Source organism: Talpa occidentalis, unplaced genomic scaffold, assembly GCF_014898055.3.
Source record: "Talpa occidentalis isolate TD23 unplaced genomic scaffold, MPIMG_talOcc4v2.1 talOcc4.10, whole genome shotgun sequence".
Taxonomy (NCBI): Eukaryota; Metazoa; Chordata; class Mammalia; order Eulipotyphla; family Talpidae; genus Talpa; species Talpa occidentalis.
In genome coordinates this window covers 97,240,076-97,258,326 of record NW_023600993.1, presented here as the reverse complement: position 1 = coordinate 97,258,326, position 18,251 = coordinate 97,240,076, and the positions used below count along the sequence as shown (strand labels likewise).

At 52.4% G+C, this 18,251-nt stretch overlaps 2 protein-coding genes across 3 annotated transcripts in view; both read left to right on the top strand.

Annotated features, from left to right (window-relative positions):
- The window catches only part of SLC13A3 (solute carrier family 13 member 3), a 61,581-nt gene extending 57,033 nt beyond the window's left edge, over positions 1-4,548 (top strand). For both annotated transcript variants that reach the window (XM_054698049.1, XM_037499799.1), the window contains exons 11-13: positions 1,560-1,721; positions 2,214-2,351; positions 2,932-4,548. In XM_054698049.1, coding sequence (XP_054554024.1) covers positions 1,560-1,721; positions 2,214-2,351; positions 2,932-3,108 — 477 coding nt within the window. In that variant the 3' untranslated portion in view covers positions 3,109-4,548. The remainder of the gene's footprint in view (positions 1-1,559; positions 1,722-2,213; positions 2,352-2,931) is intronic.
- A 6,891-nt stretch (positions 4,549-11,439) lies between these two features.
- On the top strand, positions 11,440-17,760 carry OCSTAMP (osteoclast stimulatory transmembrane protein). The gene is made up of 3 exons (XM_037501639.1): positions 11,440-11,494; positions 14,423-15,425; positions 17,335-17,760. Exons 1-3 carry the CDS (start codon positions 11,451-11,453, stop codon positions 17,758-17,760), a joined length of 1,473 nt encoding a protein of 490 aa, XP_037357536.1. The 5' UTR covers positions 11,440-11,450.
- Positions 17,761-18,251: the final 491 nt, after the last annotated feature.

Genomic DNA, 18,251 nt, shown 5'->3' with positions numbered 1-18,251 from the left:
CCACCTACACCAAGTGCCCTTGTAGCTTTATGGCAACCTTGCTGCATGACACCACCAGGGGGTAGCATAGAGCTCAATATGCGCTACAGCTGTGCCTCCTTGGGGTCTTAAAAGTGTTGAATTCTGGGGGATGAAGGGTACATTTGAAGGCAGGAGGGTGGGTGTGGGGGAGAGTTATACTGTGAATAAAGTAACTCCTGGAGAGCATGCAGATAATTCTGCAACTCTGATGCCTGTTGGGGTCTAAGGCCAGGGAGGAATCTTTCAACCTTTCCTTCCTCTGTCCGGGAGAAACCCTGTCAGCTCTGGGCATGTTCTTTTTTTTTTTTTTTTTTTTTTTAAGATTTATTTATTTATTTATACAAGCACTGGCTACAGTCAGAAGCGCGGGAGGGTGAGAGAATTCACCAGAGCCAGAGCGGGGAGCAGAGCAGGCAGAGGGACCGAAGTACACTGCTGAGGGGAGCAGCGGGCGGCAGGAGAGGTCTGTGCGCCATGTGGGACCTTCCTCCAGTGGCCGGGGAGCAGCCGGGGATCGAACCGGCACTGCGGAGGCTGCAGGCAGCTTCGCAACCCAGCGCTCAACCACTGCGCCACCGGGGAGGCCCTGGGCATGTTCTTAAGAGGTGCAGGGACAGACTGGTGTGTCCAGGGGAGGGTGCTGTCTCCTTTCCAGGGTGGCTGCGAGGAATCAAGGAAGGCATGGGCTCAGGTGCCTGGCACCTGCCAAGCCTCGCTAAGGGTGATTCTTAGGCTAATGAATAATAATAATACGTTGTTAATGTTGTTGATATTTGTATTATTATTGCTGTAATAATCATCCTCATTGTTGATCACCAATATCTTTATTACCGATAATCATATCGATTGTGTTGTATTTGCTATACACCCAACACACGTTTTGTATTACATAGGATGTATGTTTGTATATCTTAACCGTTTGCCACCTATTTCGTACAATAGGAATAATAATGGATGTTTTGAGTGAGTGATTGTGTTCTCACTGCAGCTTTCTCCTGAAATCAATCAGTCAATCAATAACAAGTCAGAGAAATGATCAGTGGGAATTGCAGGTGAACATGTCGCTAGGAAGGGTGACCAACGCAGGGCTCATTGATCGAGGCAACCCACAGACACGTTGATCCACTGAGCCTTAGAAATCTGGAAACACTTGGCCCCCGATGCTGTGTTGAGCTCTCTTTTGGGGAGGGAATCGGAAGATTCAGCGTGGAGGGTGCGAGTCCTGTCTCCCACTCCAGTTAGAAGTAAATGCACTGTTTGGAGAACCAAGTGGATTACTTGAGGGGTTTGAGCCTGGGCCTGTCCAAGATGGAGTCAAGAGCAGGTCAAGGAGCAGAGAGGCTGATTCAATTCCAGGCTTGAAGCTGTGACCTTGGGCAGGTCACTTACCCTCCCTGAGCCCTGAGCCCCAGCCTCCTGTGGGTGAAGGGGCAGGCTTGTCACTGATGGCAAGGATCCTAACCCTCCCTCCTGGGCCCTGGCCCCGGGAGTGGCAGGCTGCGGTGTGAAGAGGTGCCCTTGCTCCCTCCCCCCTGCAGGAGTCGGGATTGTCTGCGTGGATCGGGGGGCAGCTGCACCCGCTGGAGAACGTGCCCCCTGTGCTGGCCGTGCTGCTCATTACCGTGGTGATCGCCTTCTTCACTGAATTTGCCAGCAACACGGCCACTATCATCATCTTCCTGCCCGTCCTGGCGGAGCTGGTGAGGGTCCTTCCGGGGGGCGGGGGGGGGCGGGGAGGAAGAGCACCCGCCCCCTGGCAGCTTCAGTGGACCATTGGACATCCCCGATAGCAGCATGGGAGAGGGTGCCACATCCTCTTGCAAGGGCCTGCTGTTGAGAGATGGGGTGCTGGGGGTGCCTGGGGACAGCAAGGCAGCTCTGACCTGGTCTGAAGGGACAGATTTTGCTGGAGAAGACACTGGCAAAGGACACTTTCTGTGAAATGTTGCTTATCATCAAGAATCTCACAAAGAGGTGATTTTAGGGATTTTTGAGAAAATTTCCATGCTTTGGTTTGCAAAATTCCTGAAAGGGACCAAAAAGTCCCATCTGAGGTAAGATGCCAGAGAAATGATCCCCATGAACTGTGGGTGACTAGGGCACTTGGGAGAGATGATGCACCCACGACTTGCCGACTGAGGCCAACCCACAGATGGCCTCTTGTGATTTCTCTGCATTGCTCCCCTCACCAGGCCATCCGCCTGAGAGTGCACCCCCTCTATTTGATGATTCCTGGCACCGTGGGCTGCTCCTATGCCTTCATGCTCCCAGTCTCGACGCCCCCCAACTCAATTGCCTTCGCCTCTGGACACTTGCTGGTGAAAGACATGGTGAGTCTGGGCATTTTCTAGCCAGGCCGGAGAAGGAGGTGGACACCAGCTGCCGGGCAGGCATCCAGGCAGGACTTCTGTGTCCCCTCCCCGCCACGGCTGCTGCCCCCCCCCCCCCCCCCGTTTCTTTCTAGGCCCTTCTGAGTGGGACCGGGGAATACATTTGCACACTGCGACGGGTAGCCTGAGGCAGTTTCAGAACGTGCTGCCTACTGACCACGCCCCTCAGCCAGCTCCAGGGATCTGGGGCCCGCCTCCCTCCAGCACACCTCGTTCTCTCTCCCTTGTTGGGCCAACTGCCTGGTGGCTTCCAGCATCTTTTGGAGAGAGGCGCACAGCCCACTCCCTGAGTGTGATGTCAGGTGAACGCCACAGCCACAGCCCTGTGGCAACGGCAAGGATGGTAGCTGGCACCCAGAAACCACTTGAGGGATGGGACATGGGGGCAGCCTGGGGCAGTGCAAAGATGGGGGGACTTTGTGTCCAGATGGAGATCTCGGGTGAGCGACTTCCTGTCTCTGACCTTGGGTTTTTCCCATCTGGATGGTGGGCCTCCTCCCTCAGTTGGCGTCTATTTCAGGTGCGGACGGGCCTCCTGATGAACCTGATGGGCGTCCTGCTGCTCAGCTTGGCCATAAATACTTGGGCACAGACCATCTTCCAGCTGGGTACCTTCCCAGACTGGGCCGACAGCCACTCGGTCAATGTCACAGCACTGCCATCCACCTTGGCCAACGACACCTTTCGGACCCTCTGAGTCCCCCTTGGGGACACACTTTGGGCTGGGCCCTCCCAAAGGCCTTCGCCATCAGCTGCTGCTGGGACCCCACGGGACGGTCGGGCGGTCCTCTCTCTCATCCAGTTTGCGGCAAAAGAGGGTGACCTCCAGGGCTCCACTTGGGCCCACATTTTCACTATCTGGGGCACCTTCTCCTTCTCTCTTGAGGTTCAGGCCCCAGACGTCTCCCAGACCTGCCACGCGAGAGACAAGCTCCTTTGTCTCTGAGCTGTTGTGTGGTTAGGATGCCATTTCAGACACAATAAGCAAATCTGTGATGACATTTGTCTGGATGGTTGGAATGGGGGGAGCCGTCCTAGGGGCACAGCTAACATCCCCCACAGCCAATACCCCACCAGGGTACCCTCTGGAGAGACCGCCTTCCTCAGAGGGTGTTGGCAGCTGCAGTGCTGCAGTCCAGCTGTTCCAGCTGTTCACAGCCGGGGTTTGTGCTGCTTAGTTGGTGCCCACTGGTATTTGACTGTTATCCCTGCTGACACGCAGCAGCCAGAGCTACTTGCAATCCTGAGACAGGAAGTGACAGATGACTCCCCAAAGCTATGGGGACCAGGCAGAGGCTCCTTGCTGTTTCTCTGCACTCCCGAGCACACCGGGGAGTTCTCCAAACCCCAGCTGACACCTCTATTCACGCTTTTAGGATTTTTCCATTTAATCTGATTCCGTTTGGCCATAATGCTGGAACCAGGCCAGGATCCTTCTGCCGTGGGGATCTCTGTGGCTGCCAGCTGCCTCTGGTTCCAGTGGCTGGTCTTCGCCTCCCCAGGCCTCCCCCAGGGGGAAGCATGTTAGATTCTCAAAGGCACATTTTTCAGATGTGGGAGAAAAGTCAAAAGCCAAATTGGGGCCTTATAAATGTCTCAAGCAGGCAAAGATGGCAAGCGGGGACAGCCGAGGCTCCCCTGAGCCAGGGCCTGGCGGGACTGTCCCGGAGGATGAGGTCCTTCCTGGCTTCCCGGGGGACTGCATAGCACGGGGCCAGTGGCCCTCAGGAAGGGTCTAGCCATTGAGGCCAGTGCGCTCAGCATCAGAGCAGGCGCCAACTGAGGGGCCCAGCCTCATTTCCCCTCCTAGGCCTCTGAGGGAGGAGGTTCCTGGGAGGCAGTACCCAGGCCCTGGGCTTGTTCTGGGTCTAGTACAAGTAACTGGTGATGTTTCCCTGACAACGAGGGTGGGGGGAGGAGAAAGCAGAGGCCTCCGGTGGAAGATGAGCCGCACTTCCTTCCCACGTGAGTACTTCAGTATTTAGTCACTTGTTACAGCCCTTGGGAATTGAGGGGGGCGGCCTCCTGTGGGACGGAGAAGGGAGAAGTCCATGCACAGGGAAGCCCATGGGACATGTCACCAGATGAATTGTGATTTCAAATACCGATTGAAAATGCTATGCAATAAAGAATGTTAATCACCGCTGGGCCTGGGGATTATTTGCCTTTCTGGACTTATGAGAACTCCAAAGCCCCAAGTTTCTGAGCTGGGGGTTCCACAGAATTGATGTCCCTGACATCACTCCTCTACTGCTCTCTCCTTTCTGTACCACTTCAGCCACTCACTCAAACTTTCCTGCCTCAGGGCCTTTGCATGTGCTCTTCCTGCTTCCTAAGACTTTTCTCCCAAGTATGTGTCTGTTTCCTCGTTTTTATTCCAGTTTCTGCTCAAATGTCACATTCCAGGAGGATCTTCCTTAAGCATCTGACTTAGACTATCACCCTTATCACTCGCCATCCCCTTTCCCTGCTATCCATTCTTCTTAGTATGTAGTCAGGACACTGTATTATTTACTTTATTGTTTATTAACTTTCCCTCTAGAATATAAACTTATTGGAATACAAGCTTTATTTTGTTCACTGCTATAATTCTGGGGCTTAGGATAGTTTCTGGCTCATACTAGGTTCCAGTAAATATTTGTTAAACGAATCCAGGCCAGGACTTATAAGAAAGCAATGTCACTCTCTGATCTGGGGTCTGCTTGATCCATTTTTTTGCTTGTTTATTCATTCTCCCACTTATTCATTCAGTGACATTTATTTAGAACCTGTTATGTCACTGTCCCCATGACATAGAACTTCTAGCCAAGGCAGTAGGCAGATAAGCAAATAAATAAAATGTCTGGGTCATGACTTGGGCTGAGAAGAAAATGAGACTGGCTGATGTGACAAACTGACTCAGAAGCTATTTTAGCTGGTGGTCAGGGAGGGCTTCTCTGAGGAGGTGGCACTGGACTGAGACTGGAAAGAATCAGCTACCTGCTCATGTGGTGTGGGAGGAAGGGCGCTGCCTGGGGTGGTGCAGTTATTGGCAATACACCCAGGACTCATGTCTGGGATATAGGGAACTCGGAAGCCAGAAAGGACAATACTAAAGCAAAAACACCCATTTTAGGGACCTGTGGCTGTAACAAAGCAGCCCCACCCAGCACCTTGCAACACAGCAGTTGTTAGCTCAGGCTTCTGCATTTGGGCGCAGCTCTGCAAGGATGGTCTCTGCTCTCCATAGTGTGACCAGGGGCACTCAGCTGGGAGTTTAGCTAGAGCTGGACTGTCCACAAAGACTGCAGCCCCCTGGGGGTCATGTGGCTTATCCAGGAGTGAATCTCTTCAGGTGACGGCGGGCTTCTAGGAAGGCAAAATCAGAGCTCTCGGGCTCCTTAAGACCTGGGCTTGGGGGTCCAAGAGCATCCATTCAACCACATGGCACTGGTCAAAGCAAGTTCCAAGGTTAGGCTGGCTCAAGAGAGGGAAATAGATGTCAGTCTCGGACAGGGAGAGCAGCCCCACGGACAGAGCTGGGAGACAGCTGGCCACCATCTTTGGAAACCTTCTGTCATAATCCCCAAGAGAAAATGGAGCGCAAGATGATGAAGCCATTCTGAAAAGAAATATCTAAATAGCCAGCAGCTTTGCGGAGAGACGCTCAAACCCATGTGTAATCAGGTCAGTGCAAGTTCAAACAAGACTCGTGCCCATCCAAATGGCCAAGAGCTAGAAAACTGCACAGGAAGCGAAGGTGAGGCGGAAGGAAGCAGAACTCCCGTCTCTGCTGGCGCCTGAAGCTGTCACCATCGGCCCGTTAAGCAAATTGCAAGAATTTGGGAGATTCATTACCTGAATTCCTAGAACGCTCTTATCCTGCTCCCAGACTTATGTCCCAGCAAAGGATCCCCTGGGTCCCTAAGGAGACAGTGAAGGAGAATGCCTGTGCCACTGTTGTTTGAGGTACTAAGGTGCAGGAGGCCCTCTAGAGGGGTTCGGGAAGGGGGGTGTAATAAAATGTGGAAGAAGAACCTCCCCGGTGGCGCAGCGGTTGAGCGCTGGGTTGCGAAGCTGCCCGCAGCCTCTGCAGCGCCGGTTCGATCCCCGGCTGCTCCCCGGCCACCAGAGGAGGGTCCCACATGGCGCGCAGACCTCTCCTGCCGCCCGCTGCTCCCCTCAGCAGTGTACTTCGGTCCTTCTGCCTGCTCTGCTCCCTGCTCTGGCTCTGGTGAATTCTCTCACCCTCCCGCGCTTCTGACTGTACCCAGTGCTTGTATAAACAAACAAACAAACAAATAAACAAATAAATAAATAAATCTTAAAAAAAAAAAAAAGTGCGCTGAGACATGAAGGTGATTGGGGCCGCGGAGTAACAGTACAGTTGTGTGCCAACTCAGGTGAGCTGAGGTGAGCTCAGGTGAGCTGAGGAAAGGAGGCGGCCCTGGTGAGATGAAGTGCTAGCAATTGAACCAGGGGTGCCCTCAGCCACACTGGATCCCCTCTCCCCTTCCAACACGCCGTGCGGTCAGTGCACGTCTTTTGCTGTCTTGGACTTGAGTTTCCTCATCTGAGATGGTGTCAAAAGGAAAGAGGAAGCACGTAAACTAGTAAAGTCAGGGAGCATTTAATAAAGGATCCAGTTACAGGGTGTGGGCAGAGCATAGAGAAAGCACAAGCCCCAGGTGTGGGGGTGACTCGGGAGGGAGAAGCACCCCCCAGCCCAACATCTAAGGAAGAGAAAACACCTACGGGACACGTCACCTTCCACCCAGGGATACCCCCAGCCCTGGATGACTTCAGAGAGAGAGTCCCTCTGGATCTTTCTCTCTTTTGCCCTCAGCTTTCCCGTTGGGGGTCCCCAAGGGCCAAAACAATTATGTTGGTTGTGGTTCTAAGGGAAATAGAGCAAACAAGATGTGTATATGTGTATGTGTACCTGGAAAAGAGTTGCACTTTAGTGCAAAGGTTGTCTGTGAGCAGAATTCCCTCTTCCTGCAGGGGGAGTCACTCTTTGTTGGATTCAGGCCTTCAACTGATTGTCTGAGACCCCCCATGCTTTGTAGAACAATCTGCTTTACTCAGATGCCGTGGATTTAAATGTAAATCTCATCCAAATTGCCCTCACAGAAACATCCAGAATAATGTTTGACTAACTAACTAGACATTGTGGGCTGGTCAAGTGACCTGTAAAACTAACTACCACACCAAGAGAAAGCAGAAGCAAGGCAGACCTTTGATGAAGCCCATCCATCCAGGTCCACCTCCAGGGGCACAGGGTGGAGAGAAGATAGAGACTGAATTTAGAGAAAATGTGGCATGGAAAATTCCATGCCACATGGAAAATGTGGCATGTGGCTCTGGTTACACTGAACCAGAGCTTCTAAGCTAGTGGTCTCCAGGTCTACAACCAGCCCACAATCAGGTTTTTGTTTATGCTTCCCATCCCAAGAGTTTTAAATTTATAACTGATTGCTTGTACTCATAATGCAGCAGATTTTATGTAAAAGCCCGGATTTGTGCTTCACTTGGAAAAGAAAATACCAGATCTGGCAACACGGGACCCTCATTGCTGCCTGTTACTGTTGGTTTGGAGCTGAGTAGTTAGTGGGGGTAAGCTAATCCAAGTTGGAGCATGAACTTTCTTGTTGCCACCGTCCCCAGCAGGCCATAATGTCTTACACTGGTTCTCTTTATTTGACTGTGTTCCCCACCTGATCTCCAAGGGCACTTGAATCTGTGACTCCTGAGCTGCATGATCTGGAAGATCAATTTCAGCTTTAGTGATTGTGGGTTCTAATGGCCTAGAGCAATCCTATGGGATAGAAATTTCTGTGATGATGGTAATAGTCTGTATCTACCTTATCCAATATAGTAGCCGCTAGCTTTGTGTCACTATCGAACACTTGAAATGTAGCCAGTCTGCTCTGACATGTGATGTATTGAAAACACTGGATTTTGAAAACTGAGGATAAAAAAATGAATATAAGTGATCCATGAATAATTTTTATATCAATTACATGTTAGAAAGGTAACATATTAGCTATGTGGGGTTGAAAAAAATATTTTATTAAAATTAACTTTAGGGCCTCCCCGGTGGCGCAGCGGTTGAGCGCTGGGTTGTGAAGCTGCTCGCGGCCTCTGCGGCGCCGGTTCGATCCCCGGCTGCTCCCCGGCCACCGGAGGAGGGTCCCACATGGCGCGCAGACCTCTCCTGCCGCCCGCTGCTCCCCTCAGCAGTGTTTTCAATCCTTCTGCCTGCTCTGCTCCCCGCCATGGCTCTGGTGAATTCTCTCACCCTCCCGCGCTTCTGACTGTACCCAGTGCTTGTGTAAATAAATAAAAATAATTCTTAAAAAATAAATAAATAAAAAGGATGAAATAACTTTAAAAAAATTAACTTTAATTTTTAGTGTGGCTACTAGAAAATTTTGAAACGCATGTTTATTTCACTTTCTGTTTCTACTGGATAGGGCAGCCCCCTGGCACATTCAGATTTTAGTCACTTCGCCACGTTCTCAAACCATCTGGACAGTGACAACATTCACACCCACAGGCGTGCAAGTCCATACTCCTGTGCTCCGAGGTCTCTAAGTCCGATTCCGACTCACCACTTCCCCTTCCTGCGCTGTCTTATGGCTCTGAATCCTCCACCCTGAAATTCCCCTCCATAAAACTGATTCTATATTTGGAGATTCAGAAGCCCCTTCCGGAAGTTGTGGGCCTTGGAGACAGGCCAGCTTCTATAGGCAGAAGTGACTGTCTGTATGCGCTGAGAAATGCCAAAACACCTCCACCCTTTCCCCTCTATGCTCCTCTCCTCCTAGATCTCACCACCCCACCCCCGCAGGGGCCTTGAGGAAAAGCCCCGATGGTCCTTAACCTACCCACTCCCTGATGCCTATGCAGAAACCAGGCAAATTCTGGGGTCTTCCAAGACCACTCTCCAGTAACACAGTTCCCCCAAGTTTCCTGTGTGATGGGACCAGGGAGCTGGTCCTGAGAGTGTTGCGGAGGCCTGGACAAGCAGCACAGGGCTGAGGGCAGCAGCATTTAACTGCTGTTTACTGGGATTTCGGGGTACATTATCTCACTAAGCCTCAAATAACTCCGAGAAGCAGGTGTAGCATTCTCATTAGAGCAGTGTACACACGAGCTCAGAGAGGGACGGTGTCCCGTCCAAGGTCACACAGCACAGCAAACAGCAACACAGGTCAAGTCCAGATCAGCTGCCTGCAGCCCAGGGTCCCTGTGGTACAGAGGAACAGCTAGACAGACCCTCCTCCCCCAGCCCCTGCAGACAGAAATCAGTAGTCCACAGATGGCTTTGGTCCACAGACCTCTTAAGGCTGGTCTGCATCATGGTCTTTCTTTTTGTTTTAATTTTGACTTTAAAAACTTGGAGACTTTAAAAACTTGGGCCTCCCCTGGTGGCGCAGCAGTTGAGCGCTGGGCTGCGAAGCTGCCCGCAGCCTCTACAGCGCTGGTTTGATACCCGGCTGCCGGCAAGGGTCCCGCATGGCTGCCGGCAAGGGTCCCGCATGGCGAGCAGATCTCTCCTGCCACCCGCTGCTCCCCTCAGCAGTGTACTTCCTCAGTCTGCCTGTTCTGCTCCCCGCTCTGGCTCTGGTGAATTCTCTCACCCTCCCACGCTTCTGACTGTACCCAGTGCTTGTATAAATAAGTTAAAAAAAAAAAAACCAACTTGGAGACTTTTTCATAAAAATGGAAACGACTGGTACCTTTGAAAAAATTGGAAAATCTGGGACTGCCTGACCTCATTTTTAACCCTCAGTTGCAGCAAAGTAGCCATTTTCCTGTGGAACAGGTCTACACCTGGAGTCCCCCCCCACCCCCGGCCCCAGCCTGCTCTGCTCCTTTCCCTCACCTGCCCACCTGTGGGTACACGAACCTCCTATTCCTGGTCTATTTCTTGTGTCCCTTTGTGGACTTTGCAGCTGGCTTCCTAGGGGGCTCATGATCTGGGAAGGGTGCTAGACCCTCTGACACACAGGTGTCTCAATGTGTGACAGTGAAAATGTCACTTCCCTTCTAGGCCTCAGATACCCTTCTTCAGACCTGAGCAGGTGACCCAGGCAAAATGTCCTTCTAAGGGGAAATGACCAGGCACCTAGAACACTGCCCTCAAGGGCTGTCCTGTGGGCCTCCAGGAGCAGAGATGCTGATGGCAAAGGTCAGCTCTCCAGGAGGAACTGGCTTCCAGAACTGCCTGGAGTGCACCTGCAGGGCAATATTGGCAGCAGGGTATGTAGACAGGGAATTCACTTTTATTGAGTGCCTACTGCGTGCAGAGCCAGGTGCTTTGCATGTCATCATAGGCCTCAGAGCTGATGGCTTGGTCAAGGGGCTGAACCCTCTGGGTCTCAGTTTTCACAGCTGAAGAATAGTATAATGACCGCAAAGGGCAGTAAAATTGTGGTAAATTGGCAGTAAAGTTGCATACTACACACACCTGCTGCGTAGTAAGTATGTGGTAAATGTTGACGGTTATTAGGGCTCCTTAGGAGCCTCTTTTGTAGGCAGAGGAAACAGACCGAGACACGAGCCTCCCCCTCCAGGTCACACAGCTGTGACCCAAAGCCTCAGGATGTCCCTCCCCACCCCCTAGAGTTAGGATCCAGGCTCCTCCTGGGGCACACAGCTTTGCAAGGAGAAGAAGAGGGGCAGGCGAGCAGGGTGCTGGTCCCAGCACTACCCCTAAAATCGGAAGGCTTCTCAGAGCCTCAGTTTCCTGCTCTGTAAAATGGGCCAGTTCTACCTTCCTGCTGTGAGCACGACATGTTCCTCGCAGCAGGTTCTTCCTCTCCTCCCACACCTCCACACCCTCTGGCTGGAGGCTGGGGAAGTGGGTGAGGCAGCTTGCCCAACACCCTGGGAGGTGGGCCCAGCAGGGCAGGACGAGGACACCAGAGGATTCATTTAAAGGGTGGAAAAGCAGAAGTGACGGGGTTTCCCTAGTCCTAGAGTGTCCTCTAGGACACTCCCCAACCTACTCTCCACCAGCCATCGCTGCCCAGGCCGAGCTGTCCGGAAAGCATGAGGGTGCCCCAGGAGGCAGCTGAGCGGATCTTCAGGACCTGGTAAGTCCAGGACCTTGGACCCGGGGCCACGGTGGTCAATGGTTGGGCATGAGGGGTCTGTGCCTAGGTCTCAGGTTCTGCCACTCCCTGGTTGCACGACCTTGGGTCAGTCCTCACCTCTTTGAGCCTCAGTTTCCCCATCTGTGAAGTGAGAGTAATAATAATGTCTGTAAGCATCGGAGAACTGAACCCACATGTGCCCCTCTGAGGCTCAGAGGGAGCCCTCGATGAACAGCAGCTGGCTTCCTTGTCCTTCCAACTCGACCCAGCCCGCACCACTCTGAACTGGCTTTCCACGCTCGTGTTGCCTGTATTTTTAGCTGTTACCTTAACAGTCTCCATGTTCCAAATTCCAATTCTTTTTTTTTTAAGATTTATTTATGCATACAAAAACTGGGGTACAGGCCAGAGGTGTGGGGGGTGAGAGAACTCACTAGAGACAGAGTGGGGAGCAGAACAGGCAGAACTGACTGAAATACACTGCTGAGGGGAGCAGCAGGCGAGACAGGAGAGGTCTGCTGCGCCTTATGTGTTGCTTCCTGTCCAGCTGGGGATCAAACTCGTGCTGCAGTGGCTGCGGACAGCCTCACAGGCTTCTTAACCCCTTGCGCCACCAGGGAGGCCCCTCTAAATACCAATTCTGCAGTGGAGGGGCTTTAGTCCTAAATTCAACTGCCTGCAAAGTATAGATGGGAGGCCACTGGGGTTGCCTGCAGTGCCCAGTGAGTGGGAGGTATCATCTGCAGAGTGAACCCCTGTTTAAGGGGGTAGTGGATACTCGGCTCCATATTCTGCCACAAAGGTGGGAACTCCTTCAACCTAGGTCCTCCACTTTCTTAAGGGAAGCTGGAAATCTGGATTTTAATGTGAAATTTCCTGATTTCCAAATGGGAGGCAGCTAATACACACACACACACACACACGCACGCATGCACGCACGCACGCATGGAGAACTTTCAATTGTGATCTCTGTTCTTGCCCTACAGGCCTCATGCCCCTCAGCTCCCCTCTGTGAGCTAATCCCCCCAACTCCCTATTTCCTTTGAGGGGAAGGATGAAATAGAGCTCAGGGCCTTTAGGTGCCTTACTCCTCCTGTTGGGGATGCCCAATCTCCCTTTCACACTAAGAACTGATATTTATCCTGCCAGACCCAGCTTTAATGTCGCCTCTTCCAAGTAGCCTTCCTGGCTTTCCAGGTAAAATTTAGTTACTCTCCTCTTACCCTGCCCAGACCCAGGTGTATCACAATGAGGGATCTTCTTTCATGGAATTAAGCTCCAATGAGCTGGCGTGTCTTGTCTTCTCAATCAGGCTGTGTAAAGACAGGCGAGTGTCTATGGACATGACTTGATTCACAGGGGTTAACACAGAGTCTGGTACAAAGGGAATGATGAGAATATTTACATCATCATTATTATCATCAACAGCAATATAATTTGCTCAGGGTCCTTCCTCTGTGCCAGACTCTGTCTGGGGTCCTTTACATCGTTCCTTCATGTTATTGTCTCAGGACCCCTGTGTCAAAGATTCCGTATTAATCAGGACTCAGTTGCGCCAAATATTCATTTCAGATTGACTTAAGAGAAAAAGTTCTCTCCCCTTGCTGCCTCATGAGGCAGGGCAGAGCTGGCTTCGGGTGTGTCCTGATCCAGGGCCACACGTGGTTCCCTTGATGCTCCAGCTCCGTTTCTTAGCTCTGCCTTCCTGAGTCCTCTTCATCCCAGGCAGACTCACACTATGTGGGGGACCCCAAAGTTCCAAGCATCTCTCCTGCCACCAGCTTCGCTCTCCAGACAATAAAGAGTTTTTTTTTTTTTATAGCAAGTTCTCGCTTTTATTTTTTTTTATAGAGGCATGTTTTTATTTATTTATTTGTTTGTTTTTTTTTGTTTTGTTTATGCATGCACTGAGTACAGTCAGAAGCGCGGGAGGGTGAGAGAATTCTCCAGAGCCAGAGCAGGGAGCAGAACAGGCAGAAGGACCGAAGTACACTGCTGAGGGGAGCAGCGGGCGGCAGGAGAGGTCTGCGCGCCATGTGGGACCCTCCTCTGGTGGCCGGGGAGCAGCCGGGGATCGAACCGGCACCGCAGAGGTCGCGGGCAGCTTCGCAACCCAGCGCTCAACCGCTGCGCCACCGGGGAGACCCCAATAAAGAGTTCTTTCCCAGTATTCCAGCAAACCCTCCGGTGGGCTTTCGTTGGTCCATCTTGGGTGAGGTGTCAATCCCTGTGCCGGTTACTGTGGTCAGGAGTTGTGGTCCTCGGATGGGCTAGGGGTCATGTGCTCACCCTCTAGTTGAGGATGATGGAAGAAGTCAGGGGCTTTGCCTGTAACCAACACGGGAACTGCCTCCCCATGACTTTCCCCCCCCAGCAGAGTCCTATTACTCCATATAACCACAGTACCTGGTCTTTCACCTCAAGTGGGTCCTCAGTACCATTTCTCTAGCTCATTTCCTCTCCCATTTTCCTGAAGAGTTACTTACACCTTCTTCTTTGTCTATAACCTCCGTCCCTGTGTCCGTCCCACCCCCACCCCCCCAGCATCTTCACCATCAGTGCTGATCTCGCTCCCTGGCCCCCTGAGCAAACAGAGACAATTATGCTACAGTTGACAAATATTTATGCCACATGCCAGACACTATTCTAGGAACCTGAGATATAGAAAAGAGACCAGTCCCTTCCCTGATAGAACTGATGCTTCAGTGACAGATTAAAAACTGTCATTATCTCACCACCAACATCTGTTGCTTACTATGTCCAGACACGTGACTCGATGAGGCACTGTATTTACTGCATCGTTTTACAGATGAGAAAACTGAAGCACAGAGAGGTTAAGAAACTTAACCAAGGTCACACAGACAGTAAGTAGGGGACAGGATTTGAACCCAAGCGGTTGATAGAGCTTCTCCAATTTCCTCGGCACAGGTGGAGATTCTGGCGCGTGGGGCTCTTCAGGGCCCTGGCCCCACTGCAGGCCGCCTGGGTTGCTTTCTCTCAGCCTGTCCCAGCCAGCCGTGGCCAGCTGCTGACCCAGTTCCTCCTGTGCGGATCCCTGGCTGTCGCTGCCACAGGCCTGGCCCATCACTGGATGGTGTCCTCATGGTTTTATCCCCTCTGGCCCTCGGACATGGTGGCAGCTGTCTGTGGCCTCCTGGTCTTCCTGGGTCTGCTCCTGGTGCCCCCTGCCCGCTGCCTGTTTGCACTCAGTGTGCCCGCCTTGTGCATGGCCCAGGGCCGCCGCCTGCTCCTCTCCTGCAGCACCGCCATCCTGGCTGTCACCGTGGTGCCCAATGTCCTGGCCAACATGGGTGCAGCTGGGCAGGTGCTGAAATGCGTCACTGAGGGCTCCCTGGAGAGTCTACTCAACACCACTCGCCACCTGCAAATGGCATCCAGGGCTCTGGGTCCCGGTGGCCATGCGGGCAGCAAGGGCCTGATGTTCCAGGCCCAGGGCAATGGCTCCGCCCTCCGGCTGCACATGCTCAAGGTGACTCAGCAGGTCCTGGAGGACTTCTCTGGCCTGGAGTCCCTAGCCCGGGTGGCAGTGTGGGGGACCCAGCAGGTGGTCACGGGGTTATTCATGCTGGGCCTCCCTCTGGACTCGGCCTGGTACCTCCATCGCTACCTGACCGACCTGCAGTTCGATAATACCTATGCAACACGGCAGCTGGCCCGGCGCCTGGCAGAGACCCAGGCCACACATCTGGTGGCCTCCCCACCAGCCTGGCTGCTCCGGGCCACCCGGCCCAGGCTGTCCCAGGGGGAGCTGCCGAGCTGTCTCCTGAAGCTGGGGCTGCTCGCCCTGCTCCTGCTGGCCACCGCTATGATGGTGGCCACAGACCACATGGCCTTCCTCCTGGCCCAGGCAACTGTGGACTGGGCTCAGAAGCTGCCCGTTGTGCCCATCACGCTCACGGCCAAGTATGATGTAAGTGCTGTTGTGGGAAGTTGGGCAGGAGTCATTTCCTTGAGGGAAGGGATAGGGTTGGTTAAACCCTTGACTTGACACTGGAGTTTTCTCACCTCCAAGCCAAGCTAAGGGGATAAACTGGCAGCCCCAGCACATCCTCAGATGAGTTCATTTCACACCTACAACAGCCCGACACCGCTGTGGGTTCTGTCCACCCCCATGCAGGTGCGGACACTGACCCCCAGAGATGTTACAATACTCTGCCCCCTAAGGCCACGCTTCCCAAGTGGCAACATGTCCTTGCCTTACTTTCCTCTTGTGCAAATTGGATCAATCCTCTTTGCCTTTCCAGGTCACTGAGTCTTAAAATGTGTTTACCTCTGAAGTGTATGGTAAGTTCCCTATCACCTAGGAGATATTTAATAATCAATCAAAGCTCACATATGCACATATCAGGCTGGAGGAGGGCTGAGAATGGTCTAGATCAAAGTTCCACCCCCTACAACCCAGGGCCAAGTCCTGTTTTTGCAAATTAAGTTTTATTTATTTAATAAGTGACACTGCCATGTCATTTGCGTGTATGTTCTCCGTGGCTCATCTGTGAAGATGAGGCTGGGTGGTTATAGCAGGGACTTAGGCCTAAAACACTTACTATTTTATTTTATTTTATTTTATTTTTTAAAGATTTATTTATTTATACAAGAACTGGGGTACAGGCCTGATGCACGGGAGGGCGAGAGGATTCACCAGAGACAGAGCGGGGAACAGAACAGGCAGACTGATGAAATACACTGCTGGGGGGAGCAGCGGGCGAGACAGGAGAGGTCTGCCGTGCCATGTGGGACCCTCGCCGGCCGGCCGGCCGGGATCAAACCGACACTGCAGAGGCTGTGGACGACAGCTTCACAGTGCGGTGCTCAACATCCTGCGCCACCAGAGGAGGCCCCACTTATTATTTTAATTGTGATATGTTAGTTATTTACTGCCGGTTTGACATGAGATGTATTTACTACCTGATCAAGATTTGTGGTTTTCAATCGTTTCTGTTAGCTCAATCCTTTTTATTTTTAATGGTGAGCTCTCATGTAACAGCCATTGACCCTGAGCTGATAGTAACTAATATTTACAGAGTGCTTGTTGTATAAGAGGAACGTGGTGTTCAGGCAGCACAAAATCAATTGAGGAGGGTCACAGCCAGCTTTAAAAAAAATGAAATAGATTAGACTAGGAATGGATTAGAGTATATAATAAGTGACAGTGGTATGTATTATTTTATGCACTCTTCCCTCAATCACACTATAATCCATGGTTAGAATGTGCCCTAAGAGGTATTTCTTGCAGCCGAGAATAGTGACAGGCAGCGTCTGAGGTGTGTGTCACCTGATTCCTGGATCTCATCGTGTCTAAAGCGCCATTTGCTCTTGAATCACGTCGTCATTCTCTGTGATCCTGGGACAGGGAATGTTGCCTGTTAAGACACAATGTCTTCCCATCACTTAGAGTTTTAACTGGATACATGCAAAATAGTTCATCTATTTCACATGGATTTAGCTCATCAAATCTTTCTCATGGTGGAGAAAAAGAAAAATAGTGAAGTCAATTCGGGAAGCTTCCCCAGGAACATCTCAACTGTTCGCTGAGGGAGGCTCAGCAAACACCCTTCCAAACGGATGCATTTCCTTGAAATAATCTGAGTAATAGTCAAAACCACATTTTCATGGTGCTTTTTATTTTGCCAAAAGCCCCCTCTCAGACTCCTGAGCTCATCTGCCCGTCCTCAACCCCCGTGGGCAGGGTTGCTTCTGTCCCCAGCTTGCAGATGAGGGCAGGCAAAGTTCTGTCCTGTCCCGCCAGCACCGCACGTCGTGGTGGACGGTGCAGAGAAGGGGGTGTCTGTGTGTTGATGGGGTTTTTCTCCTTTTCGAAGGCTGCGTACACCGTCCTGAGCTTCATCCCCTTCCTCTTCAACCAGCCGCCTCCAGAGAGCCCCTTCCTCTCCACCCACAGCTCCTTCTCCTGGGAGCTCCGCTTCACCTCCTCGGACTGCCCGCTGCTGCCTGCCCAGCGCCCCCGCTGGGCTGCGCCCCTGGCCGTGGGGGCCCTGCAGCTGCTGGCTGGATCCACCATCCTCCTGGAGACCTATGCCCGCCGCCTGCGGCACAGCATCGCCGCCTCCTTCTTCACGGCTCAGGAGGCGAGGAGGGCCGGCTACCTGCATGCCCGGCTCCAGCAAAGACACGACAGGGACCGAGGCCAGCAGCTGCCCCCGGGGACGCCCCCTGCTCCTGACACGCGGGGCCTGCCCGCAAGCGCCCTCGAGGGTCAACAGACGACAGCTGGCGGGTCACTTTGAAGAACAGAGAGCAGTGAGGTGTGGAGAAGGAGCTTGGGCATCCCATGGAGCTGAGAGGTAATCTTGTCCCTTCTGCTGCTTTCCTGTGTGACTTTGGGTGCATTGCTTCCCCTCTCTGAATCTTCAGAGGGACCTCCCGGTAGCAATCGCTGCACCTGCCACCCACACGGGACTGTGGTAAGGATGGAGTGAGATGTTGGGCAAGACGGGTCTTGGTGAAGAGACGAGAAGGAGACATAGGGGAAGCAAGAAAGGGCAGAGAAGCCGGGGGGCCTGGCCACGGAGGTCCATCACGGTTCTCTCTGCTCCAGCTCCTTTACCTTGTAGCTCAGACTTGGCATCACGAAAGTGTCTAAATACTTTGGAATTTATTGAACGTAAATTCTGAACGTATTCATGATAGCTTAAATTTTTTGTGACTATATAAATGTATTTATTAGACCCCAACTTAGATTACGTTCTGCCTTTGCTTCACTTTTCCTCTGGGGGGT

Coding starts and splice junctions, on each gene's coding strand:
- OCSTAMP (XM_037501639.1), top strand. CDS start 11,451: ATGAGGGTGCCCCAGGAGGCAGCTGAGCGGATCTTCAGGACCTG. Junction 11,495..14,422: donor GAGCGGATCTTCAGGACCTG/GTAAGTCCAGGA, acceptor TCCTCGGCACAG/GTGGAGATTCTGGCGCGTGG. Junction 15,426..17,334: donor CGCTCACGGCCAAGTATGAT/GTAAGTGCTGTT, acceptor TCCTTTTCGAAG/GCTGCGTACACCGTCCTGAG.